This window comes from Oreochromis aureus, linkage group 12 (assembly GCF_013358895.1).
Source record: "Oreochromis aureus strain Israel breed Guangdong linkage group 12, ZZ_aureus, whole genome shotgun sequence".
NCBI lineage: Eukaryota > Metazoa > Chordata > Actinopteri > Cichliformes > Cichlidae > Oreochromis > Oreochromis aureus.
In genome coordinates, this window is record NC_052953.1 from 37427349 (window position 1) to 37448271 (window position 20923).

Below are 20923 nucleotides of genomic sequence, written 5' to 3' on the forward strand. Positions count from 1 at the left end.
TCTCGAGTCAGTCCTCTGTACTCCTTGTCGTCCCCATCAGTGATGAGGCCGACTATTGCAGAGTCATCAGAGAACTTCTGCAGGAAGCACTGGGTGGAGTTGTGGGAGAAGTCTGCAGTGTAGATGGTGAAGAGGAACGGAGCCAGAACCGTTCCCTGTGGGGCCCCCGTACTGCAGACGACCCTGTCCGACACACAGCCCTGAGTCCTCACATACTGTGGTTGGTCGGTGAGGTAGTCCAGTATCCATGCTGTGAGGTGATGGTCCACTCCAGAGTTCTCCAGCTTGTCCTTCAGAACCGAAGGAAGAATAGTGTTGAAGGCACTGGAGAAATCGAAGAACATGATTCTCACAGTGCTCCCAGCGGTCTCCAGGTGCGTGAGGGAATGATGTAGGAGGTGAATGACGGCATCATCCACTCCAATGCAAGGATGGTAGGTAAACTGAAGTGGGTCCAGTGATGAGCTCACCAGGTGCCGAAGCTGAGCCAGGACCAACCGCTCCAGGGTCTTCATCAGGTGGGATGTTAGAGCCACCGGCCTGTAGCTTTTGAGGTCCTTGGGGTGTGAAGTCTTTGGCACTGGTACAACACAGGAGGTTTTCCAGAGCTGTGGGACTCTCCCCAGCCTCAGGCTCAGGTTGAAGAGGTGCTCGATCACCCCACACAGTTGGTCTGCGCAGGACCTGACGACCCTTGAGCTGATGCCATCTGGACCCGCTGCTTTCTTGGCTTTAATCCTTCTCAGTTCCCTCCTAACCTGGGTGGTTGAAAGAGACAGGCTGGAGCCTTGTGTTGAGTGTGTATTGGATGCTGTTGTTGGGGGTGGGGAGGAGTGAGCAGGGTGAATAGAGGAGGTGTGAAGTGTCTGAGGTGTCAGAGGTGGAACAGCAGCAGTGGGGGTGGGTGAGTCTGCAGCAGATGTTGGAGACTGCCTCATGGCTGAATCAAATCTGTTGAAGAAATGATTCAGTTCATTTGCCCACCTCACATCCCTCCCAGGCAGAGAGTTCTGATGTTTGTGGCCTGAGATGGTTCTGAGGCCTCTCCAGACTTCACCAACATTGTTTTGCTGAAGCTGGTTCTCCATCTTCTGCCTGTAGCTGTCCTTCCCATTCCTTATCAGTCCCCTCAGCTCTCTCTGCACCCTTTTCAACTCCTCCTTTTCTCTGGATTTGAATGCCCTCCTCTTCTGCTTGAGGACGGCTTTAATTTCTGGGGTAATCCAAGGTTTGTTGTTGGATTATTGTTAAGTATGCCGCATCTGTGTATTCATTAATTTCTGCCCTGTCCACTCAGTGTAACTTTTTTAACAGTCTATTTTCAGGTATGTTAGCATAATTAAAGATAAGGCCCGTTTAAACTCATTAGACTCATCTCCTGTTTATCATTGAATCGCTTTTAAAAATTCTAATCCTCTAACATCTCCTGTGACATCACTTTTAGTAGACTACAATTCAAATACAGCTTAGAATTGTGACATGAGTCTCCTGTTACTGTGTTAACCAGTGACTGGCATTAATTTCAGCAAGAAACAACTCTAATAATGTTCTCCATTATTTTGAAGGATCTTGCGTTGGGAACAGATGCAGAAGGTGAGAAGATCAAGGATCCCATGAGGCTGATTGTTCCCATTCTGCTGGATGCCAATGTCAGTGTGTCCGACAAGATCCGCATCATCCTGCTCTACATCTTCCTTAAGAATGGTCAGATATCCACTGTCATCCTGTTTTTCATGTCAGCTGAAAACCATAGTTTTTATCTCTCTGATCACCTGCAAATGAAAGACAGGCAACCCACTACCAGTCTTTCATTGTTTTATCCTTAGACAGTGTGTTATTATTACAGTTTAATTTTTCATATGTGTATTCATAGGTTTTGATTTATTTTCTTCTGTCAATCCATTCTTTTTTTTCTAAACATGGATGTGCCCATGCGTGTGAATTGCATGTTTGGACTGGGTATTTGTACTGCATGCATTTGTGTGTCTCACTGTGTGTGTCAGGTGTGACTGAGGAGAACCTGTGTAAGCTCCTTCAGCATGCTAACATCCCACCAGAGGACAGTGACATCATTTCCAACATGGCCCACATGGGTGTTCCCATTATCTCTGAGGTGAGCAAATCTGGCCAACAACCTCATCAGGTCATTTAGCATGAAAAAAACAAACAAATAACAAACAAATAAAAGCATTTGGAAATGTTACTACTGCAGCGTCCTGAATCAAAAAGTCTCAATGTTACTAAGATAAGACCACCGTTACATATTAATTTATTTAGTCAAAAGAATCAGAATCTCCTTCTCCCTAGCCAATTCCTGCAGCTTATCCAGTGGAACACAGAGGTTTTTCCCATGTCCTGGGTCTGCCCTTGGGGCCTCCTTCTGGTGGGACATGCCTAAAACACCTCACCCAGGAGACTCCAAGGAGGCATCCTTGCCAGATCCCTGAACTACTTTGACTGCCAATCTTGGATGGCTGAATTCCTCACCCTATTGCTAACAAAGAGGCCAGCAGTTCCTGACATTTGTAACTACAGTCTCATTCTTTTCTCATTCACTACCCAGAACTCACGAGGTTAGGGAGGTAGCTCGACTGGTAAATCGAGAGTTTTGCTTTTGTGCTCAGCTCTCTCTTTACCATGATGGACCAATGCTGTGTCCACATCACTACAGCTGTGTTCCCATTTGGACCCTGACTCGCAGTAGGCACTCCACTCTTTTCCAGCTAAGGACCATGGTCTCAGACTTGGAGGTGCTGATTCTCCTTCCAATCACTTCACACTCAACTGCAAACTATCCAGTGAAGTCAACAAAGCCACATCATCTGCAAAAAACAGAGATGAGCTTCTGAGGCCACCAAAGTGCAACCGTCCACCACCTGGCAAAGAAATTTGATCCATAAAAACTGTGAATAAAACTGCTGACAAAGGGCAGCACTGGCAAAGTCCAACACGCACCAGGAACAAGTCCAATTTATTGCTGGCAATGTGGACCAAGCTCCAGGAAAGGTTATGCAGGGACTGAATGGCCCATAGCAATGAGCCAGACACCCTACATTCCCAAAGCATCCCCCACAGGATGAACTCTCCAACACCCTGGCATAGACCTTTTCACAGAGTCTGAATATTGTGATCCTCTGGTAGTTGAAGCTCACCCGCTGGTCCCCCTTCTTAAAAATGAAAACAACCATCTCAGTCTGCCAATCCAGAGGCACTGCTTCAGATATCCACATGACATGTCAGAGGTGTGGGAACCAAGAATGCCCTACAACATCCAGAGCTTTTAGGAAGTCGGGGTAAACCTCGTCCATGCTGTAATATTCATTTTTGTAATGGACTTTATGAATGAGGACTGTGTGGACAAGCGCCTGTTTGACTCAGTTTACAGGTGGTTCACCAGAGCGACAAGCTGGAGTTAGAAACTGATTTTTCCTCGTCTGGACTAGTGTACTGAGCGGCGCAATCAGCTTATGATCTTCAGCTTGATGCTTCCTTCACCTCCAGTATCCACCATGTGGTTCGGGGACAAGCATGAAGCTCCTTGCAGTTGCCTCAGCAATGAAGGTGGAGAACATGGTCCCCAGCCTCCCTCAGAACGCTGTTGAAGATCTCTGGAACAGGGTCAGATGTTCCCAGCGCACCTTAACTAAATGTTTGGGTGTGTCGGGTCTGTTCAGCAACCTTCCCTGCCACCTGATTCATCTGGTCAATTGACACCTCAGCTACTCTCTTTATCTGAGTGTAATCACATCACATCAGATCTGTGGCCACATTTATTGTACAAAGTCTCTCAGCCCCACACACTCAGGCTCCTTCCCCATCAGGTCCATGTCCCAATAGCCAACTTTGGTAGCTGAGGATTGGAGCACCAGGGCACACATTGCACCCGACCGCTATGACACCTCCTGTGGGTGGTGGGCCTACAGAAGGGTGTGCAGAATATCCATTTCTCCTTAATTTAAAAAAAGTCAAACTATGATAGCCTTTTATTAGGAGTACCTTGAACATTTTAAAGAATAGTAATATTTTTTGGCTGAACAAAAGTCATTTTTTTGGTGGTCATGTGTCAACAGTAAAAACACTTCAGTTAAAAAGAGCATTTGTTCACAGGGCACCACCAAGAAAACCAAGAAACCTGATCGCAAGGAACGGATCAGTGAGCAAACCTACCAGCTCTCCAGGTGGACCCCTTTTGTCAAGGATCTCATCGAGGTACTTTCCATGTGCTGTTGCTCTGTGTCATATAACTACAAGCTAATATTGTGGGTTAGTGTTATTAGACACATATCTCTAAAAATTAGAAATACGTTCATCTTATAAAAGCAATATGATAATGATAATAAAGACAATCATTATTATATTATAAATAACAGTATTGATAATGACTAGGAGAGCACTCAGAGTTTGTAGGATTATTTAGGAAACAAATATGTTAAATAGTATTTGGGTTAAAATTGGTACTGGTACATATTGTTGCTACTTGCATGTCTTCCCACAGGATGCAATTGAAGACAAACTTGATCCCAAGCAATACCCGTATATTTCCCAGCGACAAGCATCTGCCAAAGCCAGTGCTCCATCAAGGTGTGTAGTTAAATACAGATTTCAGGTAATACAAAATAAGAAGATGATTGCCACTATCGTTGTTTCAAAGGGTATACGTATACATGTATAAAACTCTCAGGACTTTGGCATAAATGTTTGTCTGTTACTCATCATACAGTGCTCGCTATGGTAACTGGCACAAGAACAGGGGCCCCACAGAGGTGAAGACAGGGCCCCGGATAATTGTCTTCATTATTGGAGGCATGACATACAGTGAGATGCGCTGCGTGTATGAGGTCACCCAGGCCAATGGCAAGTGGGAGGCTTTGATTGGTGAGTTAATTTGACTGAGAATACTTATAGGAGAATTGAGTAATCTGTTAAAGGGCGATGCACATATTTTATACAGGTGAATTGGTTTGCTCAACACAAAGAGTACTACTCAGCCTGTACAGATTTTTTAGCCCTCCACCATAAATAACTGATGGAGTATCGCTGTCACCCCTATAACTGAACTTAGAACGAGGTGATTTCGAAATTCATGCCACAGCTGCATCTTCTAGAAATCTTAGATTAGTTTGAATCTCACTAATCTCCACCTCAAGGTCAGAGGTCAAGTTTTCTCAGAATCTTGTGAATGTGAAGAAGTAAGTAATTTAGGATTTTGAAATCCGTACCATAGGTGAATCTACTATGAGGCTGACAGCAAGCACTGGACAAAATACACTTTACAGTATTTTTAAAACTCTTGCAACTCATGTTTATCAAAAGAGATCTGATCAGATCCAGGCTCTGCTGTGTCCGTGACTGTCCTCTGAATCTCAAAAATCATCTGGGTGTTTAGTGTAGAAACACTGACTTCTGTGGACAGTAGAGCTGGGCGATAGAACGATAACAATATGTATTGCGAAATAACTTTTTCTCGATAGAAAAATTAAACTATTGCGATAGGCCTCATCTCTCTTGTCCTCTTAAAAAAAAAAAAGAACAGCCAATCCAAATTAAGTAGCGCAGAGCCGAACCAATCACAGCCGCAGCGTCACGTCACGTGACTTGTTACGTACAGCACAAGCGCCAAGGCGCATATGTGTATTTGTTTTGCAGCCGTGCAGCCCGGTAATGAAGGAAATGAGTTTGCCGACTAGAGAAAAATCAACCGAGAGCGTGAGCGAAAGTTACCGAAGAAAAAACAGATGATGGCTCCAATGCCGGAGAGCTTGTCGAATGGAAGGGCCATAGAAGTTCCGTAGTGTGAAGGTATTTCGCTATTTCAAGTCTGACAAAAACAGAGAGAAGCGCGACTGTAAATTGTGCCGAAAGCAAGTCTGGAAATACAATAAAGCGGTGCATGCTCAATCTCTGACTGAAAGCGCTAATTCGTCATTCGGCTTTTGTCAGACTAAAGTAACTGTTAAAACTGTTTGAAAAGCTAAGCTATACAACAAGGAGAGATTGAGAATTTCCTTTTAGTTCTCAGTTTATTTGATATTGACAAAAGTTAGTCAATTTTGTCTGTTCTTCTGTAAAACGACCTAAGATTTATTTTTAGAATTAATATTTTGTTTCTAAGTGGAACTGACAATTTAGTAGTCTGTTTTGTTTGTTCTATTTTGAAACTTAAACGCTTTAGCGGCTACCTTTTGTGTAGTTTGCAATATTTGCCTTTATTTATCTGAAACTGAAGTCTCATGTTCCTTAAGTACATCTACCCTGTTGAACTTATTATGGGAAATAAATATTTTAATTAAAACAAGCTGCTAATTATTTCACATTTTACTTGTGAGCAACGGCACATTTAAATCTTACAAATATAGTTATTTGGCTTATATCGTGATATATATCGTTATCGCCTGAAATGAAAAAAACATATCGTGATATGAAAAAATCTTACATCGCCCAGCTCTAGTGGACAGTCTAGCATTTGTAACTTTTCAGTAAAACCTTTGCAGAGTATTTGTCTGTGTCTCACGTTATTAACAAGCTTTCACCCAGCGCTTGCTGAGTTTTGAGAATTTTGTTTCCTGTAGGTTCCACCCACATCCTCACCCCGCCAAAGTATCTAAAGGAACTACAACACCCAGACTTCTTGGACCCCAATGCCCCACCAGAGGGCGCTGAGGAGCCTCCTGTATAATAAAAGAACATCTGGAAGTAAATATTGAATGCCATTTTGTTCTTTGTCTACCCTTGTTCCCCACATCATGCCAGTGGTTTTCACAAACAGTCAGAATCTGTGTGTGTCAGTGTTTTAATAAATCGTCCTGCAGGTGAACTCGACTGTCACAGAAATCCTATTCCTACTGGAATTCTGCCATTCCTTGTGTTGGATAGCTGTCTGAGGCAGGACTGTGTTCTGGTTGTAAAATGGCACAGGTTACCTACAACATTTCATACCATGCAATCTTTGAAAACTGCATTTTGTTCTAGCGATAACATAGCATAACATTGTTGAAAAACATTTATACATTTTAAAGTCATAGCACCTGTCAGTTACAACAAAGTGATCTTCTACATAACACATACAAGGACCCAACACCTCCAGTAACACTGTGAGGAATCTTGGTGCCGATTTTGACCAGGACATGTCCTGTAGTCTGCATATTAGATAAATATGTAGGACTGCTCTCTTGCATTTGTGCAGTATCTTCATTCATTTGACTTCTTTTTATTTTATTCTGATCATTTTGCATCCTCACCTCCATAAATCTCCATATCCTGTACATGTGTTAAAAACCATAAACTATAGTATTACATGATGCTGAATCATCCTTTCACTCTTGATCCAGTAACGACAGCTTACAGTGCATCCAGTAACTATTCGGAGTCCGGATTTTGTCATGTTACGACCTTATTCTAAAATGGATTAAATTCATTTTTCCCTTCATAATTTTACACACTATCCCAAAACAACGAAGGACAATGGTTTGCTTGAAATTTTTTGCAAATGTATTAAAAATAAACAAAAATATAACATCTAATTAAGTATTTACAGCCTTTGTCATAACACACAAAACTGAGCTCAGGTGCATCTGGTTTTCTCCAGTCATCTGTCAGATGTTTCTACAACATGTTTGGAGTCTACCTGTGGTAAATTCAGTTGATTGGACAGCACCAACACTGGTCTGTATAAGATCCCATAGTTGAGAGTGAAGAGCACAAACCACACCATGAAGTTCAAGGAGTTGTCTGTAGACCTCCAAGACTGGATTGTATCGAGGCACAGATCTGGGGAAGCGTACGGAAACATTTCTGCAGCTTTGAAGATCCCAGTGAGCACAGCGGCCTCAATAATCCATAAATGGAAGAAGTTTGAAACACTTGGACTCTTCGTAGAGCTCGACACCCAGCCAGTTTGAGCAGTCGGTGTAGAAGGGCCTTTGTCAGAGTGATCATCAGTTCTTGGTCACCTCCCAGACTGAGCTCCAGCATTGCTCTGTGGAGAGAGGAGAACCTTTCAGAAGGACAACCATTTCTGCAGCACTCTATTAATCAGACTTTTATGATAGTGTCCAGTTGGAAGCCACTCTTCAGTAAAATGGCCCGACAGCCCTCCTAGAGCTTGCAAAAAGGCAACCAAGGACTAAGACCACAGGAAACAAAATTATCTGATCTGGTGAAACAAAGATTTAACTCTCTGGCCTGAATGCCAAGAGTCATATCTGAAGGAAACCAGGCACTGTTCATCTGGCCATTACCATCCTACAGAGCAGCATGGTGAGGCCAACATTATGCTGTGGAGATGTTTTTGGCAGCAGGAACTGGGAGACTAGTCATGGTCAAGGGAAAGATGAATGCAGGACAACAGAGACACCCAGAGCACAGACTTGAATCTGATTGAACAGCTGATCTAAAAATGGACGATCCTCATCTAATCCGATTAAAGTGAAGAGGTTCTGCAAAAAAGAATAGGGGAAACTCCCCAAAAATAGGTGATCCAAGTTTGTAACATCAAGCTCATAGACTTTAGGCTGTAATTGTTTAAAGTTTCAAGCAAACCTTTTTTACTTTGTCATTATGGGGTGAGGGGTTATTTTAAGGTGAGAAATGAAGTTAATACATTTACATTTCCTCCATGAGTACTTTTATGACTACACATTTACAATTTTACGTTTATATATATACACACTGCATATCTTTTCAAGGCAGGTGATTATACTGTGTATCACATGTTCTCTGAATCCACCGTTATACAGGATTATATAAGCTGGGTAGTCCTATGAAAGCTACAGCAGCCACATAACAAAGTCTGAAAATACAAAAAGTACCACAATCATAGCAAGCTGTGTAAGTAGTTAGTTACACTCACTGGATATGTTATTAGGAGCACCTTGCCAGTTAGATGCTTTATTTTGTTAGATTAAAAACCTTCAATGTTAGACTCTTGTAAATATGAAAATAAAAATCTGTCAAGTAGAATTGTCTGCACATTGCACTACCTATACAAATAAATTTGTCCATAAAACAAAACAGAAATGTAACCACCTAACATCCTCTGAGGAAGTAATTACATAGACAACAACTCTAATGAGAAGATGATGATGTGAGGTGGTGGGAAATGAAGTCTGGTGGTTAATAGAACAAATGTAGGGCATGCAGTCAGTGTTTAAATATTTAATCAGCTTGGTGTCAGCAATACTGCACCATTTATCCTGCAACATGTAATAAACTGAAACAAAACAGCACCACCAGAAAAAAACAGAAGCTGAAGCAAAAACTGACAAATTAATGGTGAAGTTCAGCAGGGTTTAAAAAACACTTTTCAAACTGCAGAATTTCCAAAATAACATTTTATTTTATGTGCTCTGTAACATATTTATATTCACAGCTATTACTTTTGAACAGGCGGATATGCTAAATGAATATTTCCAGTTTATCATAATGTGTATTCATCTTTTTTTTAGCCTTGGCCTACCCAGAAGACATCCTTGTACTGTTAAAAGCAGAGAGGATGTCTCTGTGCTTTCGAGGTTGATCTACCATTCAGAGTTTTGTTTGTGAGGAGATTTAAAATTCTGAATTTAACAATGAGCCACTGAAGAAAAAGAAAAAGTTCTTTCTTTTCCCTGAAGGCTTGAGCAAACAGAGTGGTCATACATCATCTTGTGTCTTTCAGAGTCAACTGAAACCTTTACTCCTTCTCACCTTTTAAAAACCCTCAAAGACTTGGAGAAAGAAGAACAGACCACTGCCTGTAGAACTCCTTCATAGCATACTCTTACTCTAGATTCCCCACCCACTCACACATCAGGGCCAAACTATATATACATGTATACAAATCAGTTGTTAAAACTCCAAACATGGAAATTGCTAATCACGACTTACTGGGAAAGCTGGGATCTTTGTTGCTGTTAACTCTGTATTGTGGGATTATATTTGTTCATCAAAAAAATAACAGCTGTATGAGATGCATTATTTTTTATTTGCTTCACAGTTATAATGGGGCACAATCTGTGCAATGCTCACACAACAGAGTATGGCACTTCTCATCTAAAGTAGTGCTTTTCATGTAGTGGATACCATGTCATATTGTAAAAATCATTAGCTTTATAATTTATAATGTCTGACCTGGAAGCCGCCAACATAAATGTAGCTGTATCTCCATCATTTACTACTCAAGTAGATGTGATAGTGATTGTTTGTTGTACACTGAGTATCATTTTTCCTTTTATTTGACCTTTTATTTGTTTTTATTTTATAGTGGTTCTGTACGACTAGTTATCAATTGTTGTTTGAAAAGAGATTGCAGTGTTATCACAAGTTTGTACTTTGTCCTCATGAATAAACAGTACTTGCTTCAGGTTGTGTGTTCAACTAATAAAGTGACTTCCATTAATCTCTCCTCTCTCTGTGAGTTTCAGAGATTAAAAGACAGCACATGTGCTGTACATGTGCTGTACATGAACAGGACTGTGCAAATGTTTTAGGCAGGTATGGGAAAATGCTGTAAACACAGAATGCTTTCAGAAATATAAATGCTTGTTTATTGGCCCCAAATGTATTATGCAGCAGGTCGACCACAAACACACAGCAAAGGTCATTAAGAACTAGAAAGTGCATTTTCTGAAGAAACTGCAGTGTGAATGCTTGAATCTGAATGTATGCACTAAAATGAATTAATTGCTGAATTTTAAGTTAAAAATGTTGAATGAGATGAAAAATACAGAAATTTGCACCTGAAAACAAAAGTGCTGAACTGCTAAAAGCTGACATCCACACAGAGAAGAAGTTGGAAAAGAGCTGAAAATGTTTTAAATGTAAATGAGAAAAACCTAAGAAATGAGAAAAGAAAATTTAGAGTCAGAAAACATCTGAATGAATATTAAAAGTTTATAATCTTTGAATCACTGAATGACTAAAATGTGATCCCTCCACTTGAATCCACACAGTTTAAAAAGGTTAAATGTCTGAGCTTTGAAAGACATGGTGTTGGAAAGAGAAGAACGATGGTGACATTTTGAGGGTAAAATGATGGTTGTAGAGCAAACACTGTGGACACAGCAGCAGTTGAAAGAGAAGTGTTTAAGATGAATCTTGGCACAGTGAGAGACAGAGCTCGTTAAGCAGGCAGGTGTGAGCCTGGTTGCTATAGTGACTGCACCCAATGGCTCCATACACACGCACACAGACATGCACCTCACTTTTGCTGCTTAAAATGAACAGAAAAGTCAGCCCCCACTGATCCTTCCCAAATGAAAAGTACAAGTCGTGTTGAAAAAATTCTTTCCCCGTGAGCGGCAGCAATGTCCAGTCTAGTAACTCTCAGTTTTCATGCCTGTGGAGTTTATTATATGGACGTGGTGACAGTGTAAAGACAGCCTGTACTTCTGGTTTTCAAACGAACCTTCTGAGCCATTTTAACATTAGAGTCTATGGAGGAGTTGGAGGGAGGAGGCTGTGCATTGGTGACATTTATGAAAGAACCATAACACCTAGTACAATAGTAAACACATTGGATGAAAGAGGACAGCGATGGCTACGTTTTGAGGGTAAAATCATACCTGTAGAGCAAACGCTGGGGACACAGCAGCAGTTTTAAAAAACATTTTAAGATAATTGTTTTTGCTCCTCTCACTCTAGCAGTTGAGCTGTCTCACTCTAGCGGCAACATTCCGTCCCATACACACCCATTATAAACTCTGAAACGGCTGAAAAAACATCATGAAACTTAAACTGGAACTGAAGAAAAAGTTTAATAGATATTGAAAAGATAAATACAAGTTGAATAGTTGAATGTCTTGTCTTGATTTTATAGTTTAAATGGTGGCTCTACGTCAATGTATGTGGAAGTAGATACAGTTTAAAGAGGAGTAAGTTGAAGGAGAATTTGAAGGGTCTCCCCATTGAAATACATGGGAAATTTTTGTTGAAAAAAGTTGAATAATTTTAAAAATATAAATGTTATAAATGAGAAAAATACAAGCAGTCATGTCCAAAAGAAGAGGAATCTAACGGTGTTTGAATGGTTTTTCTAAGTTGAACGGTTTTGAAGGAGATAGACTACAAAACACGTACGGAATAGATAATAATAACTAGAAAGTGCATTTTCTGAAGAAACTGCAGTGTGAATGCTTGAATCTGAATGTATGCACTGAAATGAATTAATTGCTGAATTTTAAGTTAAAAATGTTGAATGAGATGAAAAATACAGAAATTTGCAACTGAAAACAAAAGTGCTGAAATGCTAAAAGCTGACAACCACAGAGAAGAATTTGGAAAATAGCTGAAAATGTTTTAATTGTAAATTAGAAAAACCTAAGAAATGAGAAAAGAAAATTTAGAGTCAGAAAACATCTGAATGAATATTAAAAGTTCATATTCTTTGAATCACTGAATGACTAAAATGTGATCCCTCCACTTGGATCCACACATTTTCAAAGGTTTACATCTCTGAGCTTTGAAAGACACGCTGTTGTAAAGAGAAGAACGATGGCGACGTTTTGAGGGTAAAATGATGGCTGTACACCAAACACTGTGGACACAGCAGCAGTTGAAAGAGAAGTGTTTAAGATGAATCTTGGCAGAGTGAGAGACAGAGCTCGTTAAGCAGGCAGGTGTGAGCCTGGTTGCTATAGTGACTGCACCCAGTGGCTCCATACACACGCACAGACATGCACCTCACTTTTGCTGCTTAAAATGAACAGAAAAGTCAGCCCCAAACAAATCATTCCCAAATGAAAAGTCTAAGTCATATTGACAAAATTCTTTCACCGTGAGTGCCAGCAATGTCCAGTCTACCAAATTCTCAATTTTCATGCCTGTGGAGTTTAATATATGGACGTGGTGACAGTGTAAAGACACCATGCTCTTCTGATTTTCAAACGAACTTTCTGAGCCAATTTAACATTGGAGTCTATGGAGGAGTTGGAGGGAGGAGGCTGTGCATTGATGACATTTATGAAAGAACCATAACACCTAGTACAATAATAAACACATTGGATGAAAGAGGACAGCGATGGCTACGTTTTGAGGGTAAAATCATACCTGTAGAGCAAACGCTGCGGACACAGCAGCAGTTTTAAAAAAAGATTTTAAGAGTAACTTTTTTGCTCCTCTCACTCTAGCAGTTGAGCTGTCTCACTCTAGCCCCAACATTCCGTCCCATACACACCCATTATAAACTCTGAAATGGCTGAAAAAACAGCATGAAACTTAAACTGGAACTGAAGAAAAAGTATAATAGATATTGAAAAGATAAATACAAGTTGAATAGTTGAATGTCTTGTCTTCGTTTTAAAGTTTGAATGGTGGCTCTATGTCAATGTATGTGGAAGTAGATACAGTTTAAAGAGGAGTAAGTTGAAGGAGAATTTGAAGGGTCTCCCCATTGAAATACATGGGAAATTTTTGTTAAATAAAGTTGAATAATTTTAAAAATATAAATGTTATAAATGAGAAAAGTAGAAGCAGTCATGTCCAAAAGAAGAGGAATCTAATGGTGTTTGAATGGTTTTTCTAAGTTGAACGGTTTTGAAGCAGTAGGACTACAAAAAACGTACGGAATATATAATAAAATATAACTAGAAAGTGCATTTTCTGAAGAAACTGCAGTGTGAATGCTTGAATCTGAATATATGCGCTGAAATGAATTAATTGCTGAATTTTAAGTTAAAATGTTGAATGAGATGAAAATACAGAAATTTTCACCTGAAAACAAAAAGCTGAACTGCTAAAAGCTGCCATCCACAGAGAAGAAGTTAGAAAACAGCTGAAAATGTTTTAAATGTAAATTAGAAAAACCTAAAAATGAGAAAAGACTATTTAGAGTCAGAAAACATCTGAATGAATATTAAAAGTTCATATTCTTTGAATCACTGAATGACTAAAATACGGTCCCTTCACTTGGATCCACACAGTTTTAAAGGTTTACATCTCTGAGCTTTGAAAGACACGCTGTTGGAAAGAGAAGAACGATGGCTTCATTTTGAGGGTAAAATGATGGCTGTAGAGCAAACACTGTGGACACAGCAGCTGTTGAAAGAGAAGTGTTCAAGATGAATCTTGGCAGAGTGAGAGAGAGCTCGTTAGGCAGGCAGGTGTGAGCCTGGTTGCTATAGTGACTGAGCCAGGGCTCCACACACGCACACAGACATGCACCTCACTTTTGCTGCTTAAAATGAACAGAAAAGTCAGCCCCAAACAAATCCTTCCCAAATGAAAAGTACATGTCGTATTGACAAAATTCTTTCACCGTGAGCGGCAGCAATGTCTAGTCTACCTAATTCTCAGTTTTCATGCCTGTGGAGTTTATTATATGGACGTGGTGACAGTGTAAAGACAGCCTGCTCTTCTGATTTTCAAAGGAACTTTCTGAGCCACTTTAACATTGGAGTCTATGGAGGAGTTGGAGGAGGAGGCTGTGCTTTGGTGACATTTATGAAAGAACCATAACACCTAGTACAATAGTAAACACATTGGATGAAAGAGGACAGCGATGGCTACGTTTTGAGGGTAAAATCATACCTGTAGATCAAACGCTGTGGACACAGCAGCAGTTTTAAAAAGATTTTAAGATTAATTTTTTCGCTCCTCTCACTCTAGCAGTTCAGCTGTCTCACTCTAGCCCCAACATTCCGTCCCATACACACCCATTATAAACTCTGAAACGGCTGAAAAACATCATGAAACTTAAACTGGAACTGAAGAAAAGTATAACAGATATTGCAAAGATAAATACAAGTTGAATAGTTGAATGTCTTGTCTTCGTTTTAAAGTTTGAATGGTAGCTCTATGTCAACGTATGTTGAAGTAGATACAGTTTAAAGAGGAGTGAGTTGAATGAGAATTTGAAGGGTCTCTCCATTGAAATACATGGGAAATTTTTGTTGAAAAAGTTGAATAAAATTAAAAATATAAATGTTATAAATGAGAAAAATAGAAGCAGTCATGTCCTAAAGAAGAGGAATCTAATGGTGTTTGAATGGTTTTTCTAAGTTGAACGGTTTTGAAGGAGATAGAGTACAAAAAACGTACGGAATCTATAATAAAATAGAATAATAAAGATTACAACAACAATACTGTGAATGCTTTTACAAGCATTCACACTAACTAGAAAGTGCATTTTCTGAAGAAACTGCAGTGTGAATGCTTGAATCTGAATGTATGCACTGAAATGAATTAATTGCTGAATTTTAAGTTAAAAATGTTGAATGAGATGAAAAATACAGAAATTTGCACCTGAAAACAAAAGTGCTGAACTGCTAAAAGCTGAAATCCACACAGAAGAAGTTGGAAAAGAGCTGAAAATGTTTTAAATGTATATTAGAAAAAGATGAGTAATGACAAAAGAAAATTTTAGAGTCAGAAAACATCTGAATGAATATTAAAAGTTCATATTCTTTGAATCACTGAATGACTAAAATGTGATCCCTCCACTTGGAGCCACACCGTTTAAAAACTTTACATCTCTGAGCTTTGAAAGACACAGTGTTGGAAAGAGAACAACGATGGCGACGTTTTGAGGGTAAAATGATGGCTGTACACCAAACACTGTGGACATAGCAGCAGTTGAAAGAGAAGTGTTTAAGATGAATCTTGGCACAGTGAGAGACAGAGCTCGTTAGGCAGGCAGGTGTGAGCCTGGTTGCTATAGTGACTGCACCCAATGGCTCCATACACACGCACACAGACATGCACCTCACTTTTGCTGCTTAAAATGAACAGAAAAGTCAGCCCCAAACAAATCGATCCCAAATGAAAAGTACATGTCGTATTGACAAAATTCTTTCACCGTGAGCACCAGCAATGTCTAGTCTACTGAATTCTCAGTATTCATGCCTGTGGAGCTTATTATATGGATGTGGTGACAGTGGAAAGACACCATGGTCTTCTGATTTTCAAACGAACTTTCTGAGCCATTTTAACATTGGAGTCTATGGAAGAGTTGGAGGGAGGAGACTGTGCTTTGGTGACATTCATGAAAGAACCATAACACCTATTACAATAGTAAACACATTGGATGAAAGAGGACAGCGATGGCTACGTTTTGAGGGTAAAATCAGACCTGTAGTGCAAACGCTGCGGACACAGCAGCAGTTTTAAAAAAGATTTTAAGATTATTTTTTTTGCTCCTCTCACTCTAGCAGTTGAGCTGTCTCACTCTAGCCCCAACATTCCGTCCCATACACACCCATTATAAACTCTGAAACGGCTGAAAAAACATCATGAAACTTAAACTGGAACTGAAGAAAAAGTATAATAGATATTGAAAAGATAAATACAAGTTGAATAGTTGAATGTGACACGGTTTTGTAAACGGACTCAGGCGCAGACCAGTAGACTCTTGTAGAAACTGATAGTGCGTTTATTTACAGTGGTGTCACCGGGTGAATATATATACAAGGTGCTTGGGGAAGGGGTCCGGGGCTCCAGGGTGCGAGGGGAAGGGAAAGGGTCCAAAACCACACTCCGCTCTCTCAGCCAACAATCCCACTCCTTTTCCTCCAGTCGCTCCTCTCGCTCACTCAGGGGTACAGGGACGGGTCCGGGGGAATCTATGCGCGCACACACACACACACAGAAAAATCAGATTAGCTCTAGCTCGCAGAGAAACTCACAGACTTAGGCAGATTGCTGAAGCACTAACACGGGTGGCTCAACGTTCCAGCGACGAGTAGTGTAGGTCTGCCATCTTAAAAGGCCCTTCTGATTGCAGTAAACAGCGACAGGTGTGATGAAGCGCACAGGTGCGTGGGCCAGGGGCGGAGCCCGCAGTGAGCACCGCCGCGGCAGGGGAAAGAGGGAGAGGGAGAGAGAGAGAACAAAAACAAAGACATGTTGCCTAACGCGGAATCAGCCGATGAGGCACGGGGACCGTGACAGTACCCCCCCCTCAACGGGAGCCTCCCGGCGACCCACCAGGCTTACCAGGGTGCAGGCGGTGGAACTCACGCAGCATGCGCCTGTCCAGGATGGCCGCACGCGGGACCCAAGAGCGTTCCTCCATGCCGTAGCCCTCCCAATCGACCAGGTACTGACAGCCGCGCCCCCGGCGGCGGGAATCCATAATGCGAGTGATGGAGTAAGCAGGGAGGCCATCCACGAGCCGGGCGGGAGGAGGGGGCCTGGAAGGAGGGCACAGAGGACTGGACCGGACCGGTTTGAGTTGAGAAACATGAAAAACATTGTGGATCCTCATATTACGGGGCAACTTGAGCCTCACGGAAACAGGGTTGACCAGGGCTGAGACCTCAAACGGACCAATGTAGGTAGGAGCGAGTTTCTTGGACTCTGTTCTGAGAGGAACAAAACGTGTTGAGAGCCATACCTTCTGTCCTTCGGCATATTCGGGTGCAGGAGTCCATTTGCGATCTGCAATGCGCTTGTTGCGGTCCTTGGTGCGCAGCAGGGCTGCCTGGGTGGCCCGCCACACCCGCCGACACCTGCGCAGATGAGTTTGGACCGAGGGCACGGAATGCTCACCTTCCACCGAGGGAAACAAGGGAGGTTGAAATCCCAGGGAGGCCTCAAAGGGGGATCGGCCGGTGGCAGAGGCCGTCAGGCTGTTGTGAGCATATTCTATCCACGGCAGTTCCTCACTCCAGATGGTTTGATTGGAGGAGGCGACACAGCGCAGGGCGGCCTCCAGCTCCTGGTTTGCCCGCTCTGACTGGCCATTGCTCTGTGGATGATAGCCTGAGGTGAGACTGACCTTGGCCCCCAAGGAGGTGCAGAACTCCTTCCAGACGCGGGAAGTGAATTGGGGGCCCCGATCTGACAAAATGTCCTCCGGGATCCCATGCAGACGAAAAACGTGTTGGGTGAGCAGCTGCGCAGTCTCCAGGGCCGTGGGAAGCTTGGGCAGGGCCACGAAGTGGGCAGCTTTGGAGAAACGGTCAATTATGGTTAGAATTACAGTGTTACCTGCTGAGGGAGGCAGCCCCGTCACGAAATCGAGTGTGATGTGGGACCACGGCCTGGAGGGTGTAGGAAGAGGGTGGAGTTGTCCTGCAGGTGACTGGTTTGTAGACTTGTTCCTGGCGCAGACGGGACAGGCAGAGACGTATTCCCGAGTGTCTCGGGTCAAAGAGGGCCACCAGAAATAGCGTTGCAGAAACCGAATGGTCCGGTGTGTTCCTGGGTGGCAGGAGAAACGAGCCGTATGGGCCCAATGAAGGACTTGAGACCTGACCGTCTGGGGAACAAATAGCCGTCGGGCTGGCCCCCCTCCCGGGTCGGGTTCTGTCTTCTGAGCCTCCCGAACAGCCGCCTCAATCTCCCAGGAGATGGCCCCCACGGTGCAGGTTGCAGGTAAGATGGGTGCAGGGTCAGTCTTGTCCTCAGAACCAGAATATTGCCGGGATAGGGCATCGGGCTTAACGTTACGTGATCCAGGTCTGTAAGAGATTGAAAACCGAAAACGGGTGAAAAACAGGGCCCACCTTGCTTGCCGGGCGTTGAGTCTTTTTGCGGTTTGTAGGTAGGCCAGGTTCTTATGATCCGTCCAGACGACGAAGGGTTGGGCCGTGCCCTCAAGCCAGTGCCGCCACTCCTCCAAGGCGAGTTTGATGGCCAGTAGCTCCCGGTCCCCAACATCATAATTTCGCTCTGCTGGCGAGAGACGGCGAGAGAAAAAAGCACAGGGATGCAGCTTACCTTTCCGCTGTTGCGATAGAACCGCACCCACCCCGGAGTCGGAGGCGTCCACCTCCACCACGAACTGCTGTGTGAGGTCGGGCTGAATCAGGATGGGTGCTGAGGCAAACCTCCTCTTGAGTTCCTGAAAGGCTGACCGGGCGGCATCATTCCACTGAAAGGGAACCTTGGGTGATGTTAATTGGGTGAGTGGTAACGCCACCTTACTGAAATCCCGGATAAATCTTCTGTAGAAGTTCGCAAACCCGAGGAACCGTTGCAGCTGGCGCCGATTGGGTGGTTCGGGCCATTCCACCACGACTTTGACCTTTGCTGGATCCGGGCGGAGGTCCCCCTTTTCTATTATATAGCCCAGGAAAGCGACTATGGAGACATGAAACTCGCATTTTTCATTCTTGACGAATAAGCGGTTCTCCAGGAGACGCTGCAAAACCTGTCGGACATGGGTTTCGTGCTCGGCCTGGGTTTTGGAGAAGATCAGAATATCATCAAGATACACAAACACAAACCGATTGATGAAGTCCCTCAGAACGTCGTTTACCAGGGCCTGGAAAACTGCTGGGGCATTAGTAAGACCAAATGGCATGACCAAATACTCAAAGTGTCCCAGGTGTGTATTGAATGCGGTTTTCCATTCATCGCCCTCGCGAATACGGACCAGGTGGTAGGCGTTTCTTAAATCCAATTTACTAAAGATTGTGGCCCCCTGGAGGAGCTCGAAGGCAGAGGTGAGGAGCGGCAGCGGGTACTTGTTCTTAACTGTTATGTTGTTCAGTCCGCGATAGTCTATACACGGTCGAAGAGTCTTGTCTTTCTTTTCTACAAAGAAAAACCCTGCTGCTACAGGAGAGGAGGAGGCACGGATGAAGCCGGCAGCAAGAGACTCTGTAATATATCTCTCCATAGCTTCTCGTTCGGGAAGCGAGAGGCTGTAGAGACGGCTAGTTGGTAACGGGGCACCAGGGAGCAGATCAATAGCGCAATCATAAGGTCTGTGTGGAGGCAATGACTGAGCCCGGTCCTTCCGAAAAACCTCTGCAAGGTCGTGGTAAACAGGAGGGACGTTAGACAAGTCGGCGGACACAGGCTGCTCAGAGGAGACCACCGCACTAGGGGGTAAGGCCGCCTTAAGGCAAGTCATGTGACAGCCCTCCCCCCACCCAGTGATGCATCCCTTTTGCCAGTTAATGTGAGGGTTGTGATGCTGCAGCCAAGGATGTCCCAGAACTAGGGGGGTTCGAGTGGCTTTGAAGACAAAGAAACAAATCTCCTCTGAATGGTTGCCGGAAAGGGTGAGAATTAACGACTCAGTGATGTGTGTGATGTCTGGGAGACGCTGTCCCGACAGAGCAGTGACACGTAGAGCATGAGGCAGGGGTCCTGTCTTTAAACCGAGTTGCTGGACTAACTCCGAGTCAATAAGATTTTGTTCAGCTCCAGAATCAATTAAAACGGAGAGCGAATGGGACTCAGAGCAAACAGAAATCTTGGCTGATAATGTTAAGCGTGGAGGAGATTTATCTTGACTGAATTCGCCCACCAGCACTCCTACCCTCACTGGCGGGCACGGCCTTTTACTTTTGACGGGCAGACGGCGGCAATATGTCCCTTACGACCGCAATAGAGGCACTCACCAGCCGAGATGCGGCGCTGGCGCTCCGCTCCAGAGAGGTGTGAGCTGCCGACCTGCATCGGTTCCTCCCCGTCAGCGCCCTCAAGTGCCCGGGAGGGCCCGTGTTCAGCTGAGGAAGCTGCACCGAGTTGCCCCGCGGCCTCATGGGGGTTGTAGTTCCGTGTCGCCCGACGAGCACGCAGCCGTTCGTCTACCTTGATGCATAATGACATTAATTCATCAAAAGAGGCAGGGAGGTCACGCATGATCAATTCGTCTTTTAATTCCTCACGAACATTATTAAGCAACGCGCTTCGTAGCGCTTCCGGCCCCCAGCCGGTCTCTTCGGCCAAAATCCAGAAATCAATGGAGTAATCGGACATGCTCCGCTTACCTTGCTTGAAGTTGAGCAGGCGTAGTGCAGCGGCTTCAGCGCCGGAACCTCTATTAAACACAGTCTTAAACTTGGACAAGAAGTTAATGTAAGTAATATCAGGGTCAGCGTTTAGCACTACTTGAGCCCACTTAAGCGCACGGTCCCTCAGAAGTTGTACAAAAAAGGTGATTCTTGCCCCGTCATTATTATGAAAGCGACGTTGCTCACGGAAGACAAGGGAGCACTGAGCCAGAAATCCAGCACATTTATCTGACTCACCAGAAAAAGGCTCAGGCGTAGGC

At 43.3% G+C, this 20923-nt stretch overlaps 1 protein-coding gene across 2 annotated transcripts in view; it reads left to right on the plus strand.

The window, feature by feature from the left end:
* stxbp1b (syntaxin binding protein 1b) overlaps positions 1–10341 on the plus strand; it is a 74885-nt gene extending 64544 nt beyond the window's left edge. Inside the window, exons 14-20 of one of the 2 annotated variants that reach the window (XM_039621118.1) lie at positions 1566–1704; positions 2004–2113; positions 4108–4209; positions 4496–4581; positions 4721–4875; positions 6570–6693; positions 9656–10341. In XM_039621118.1, coding sequence (XP_039477052.1) covers positions 1566–1704; positions 2004–2113; positions 4108–4209; positions 4496–4581; positions 4721–4875; positions 6570–6676 — 699 coding nt within the window. In that variant the 3' untranslated portion in view covers positions 6677–6693; positions 9656–10341. Of the gene's footprint in view, positions 1–1565; positions 1705–2003; positions 2114–4107; positions 4210–4495; positions 4582–4720; positions 4876–6569 lie in introns of both variants that reach the window. The other variant, XM_039621117.1, reaches the window with a different exon arrangement.
* The last annotated feature ends 10582 nt before the right edge of the window (positions 10342–20923 follow it).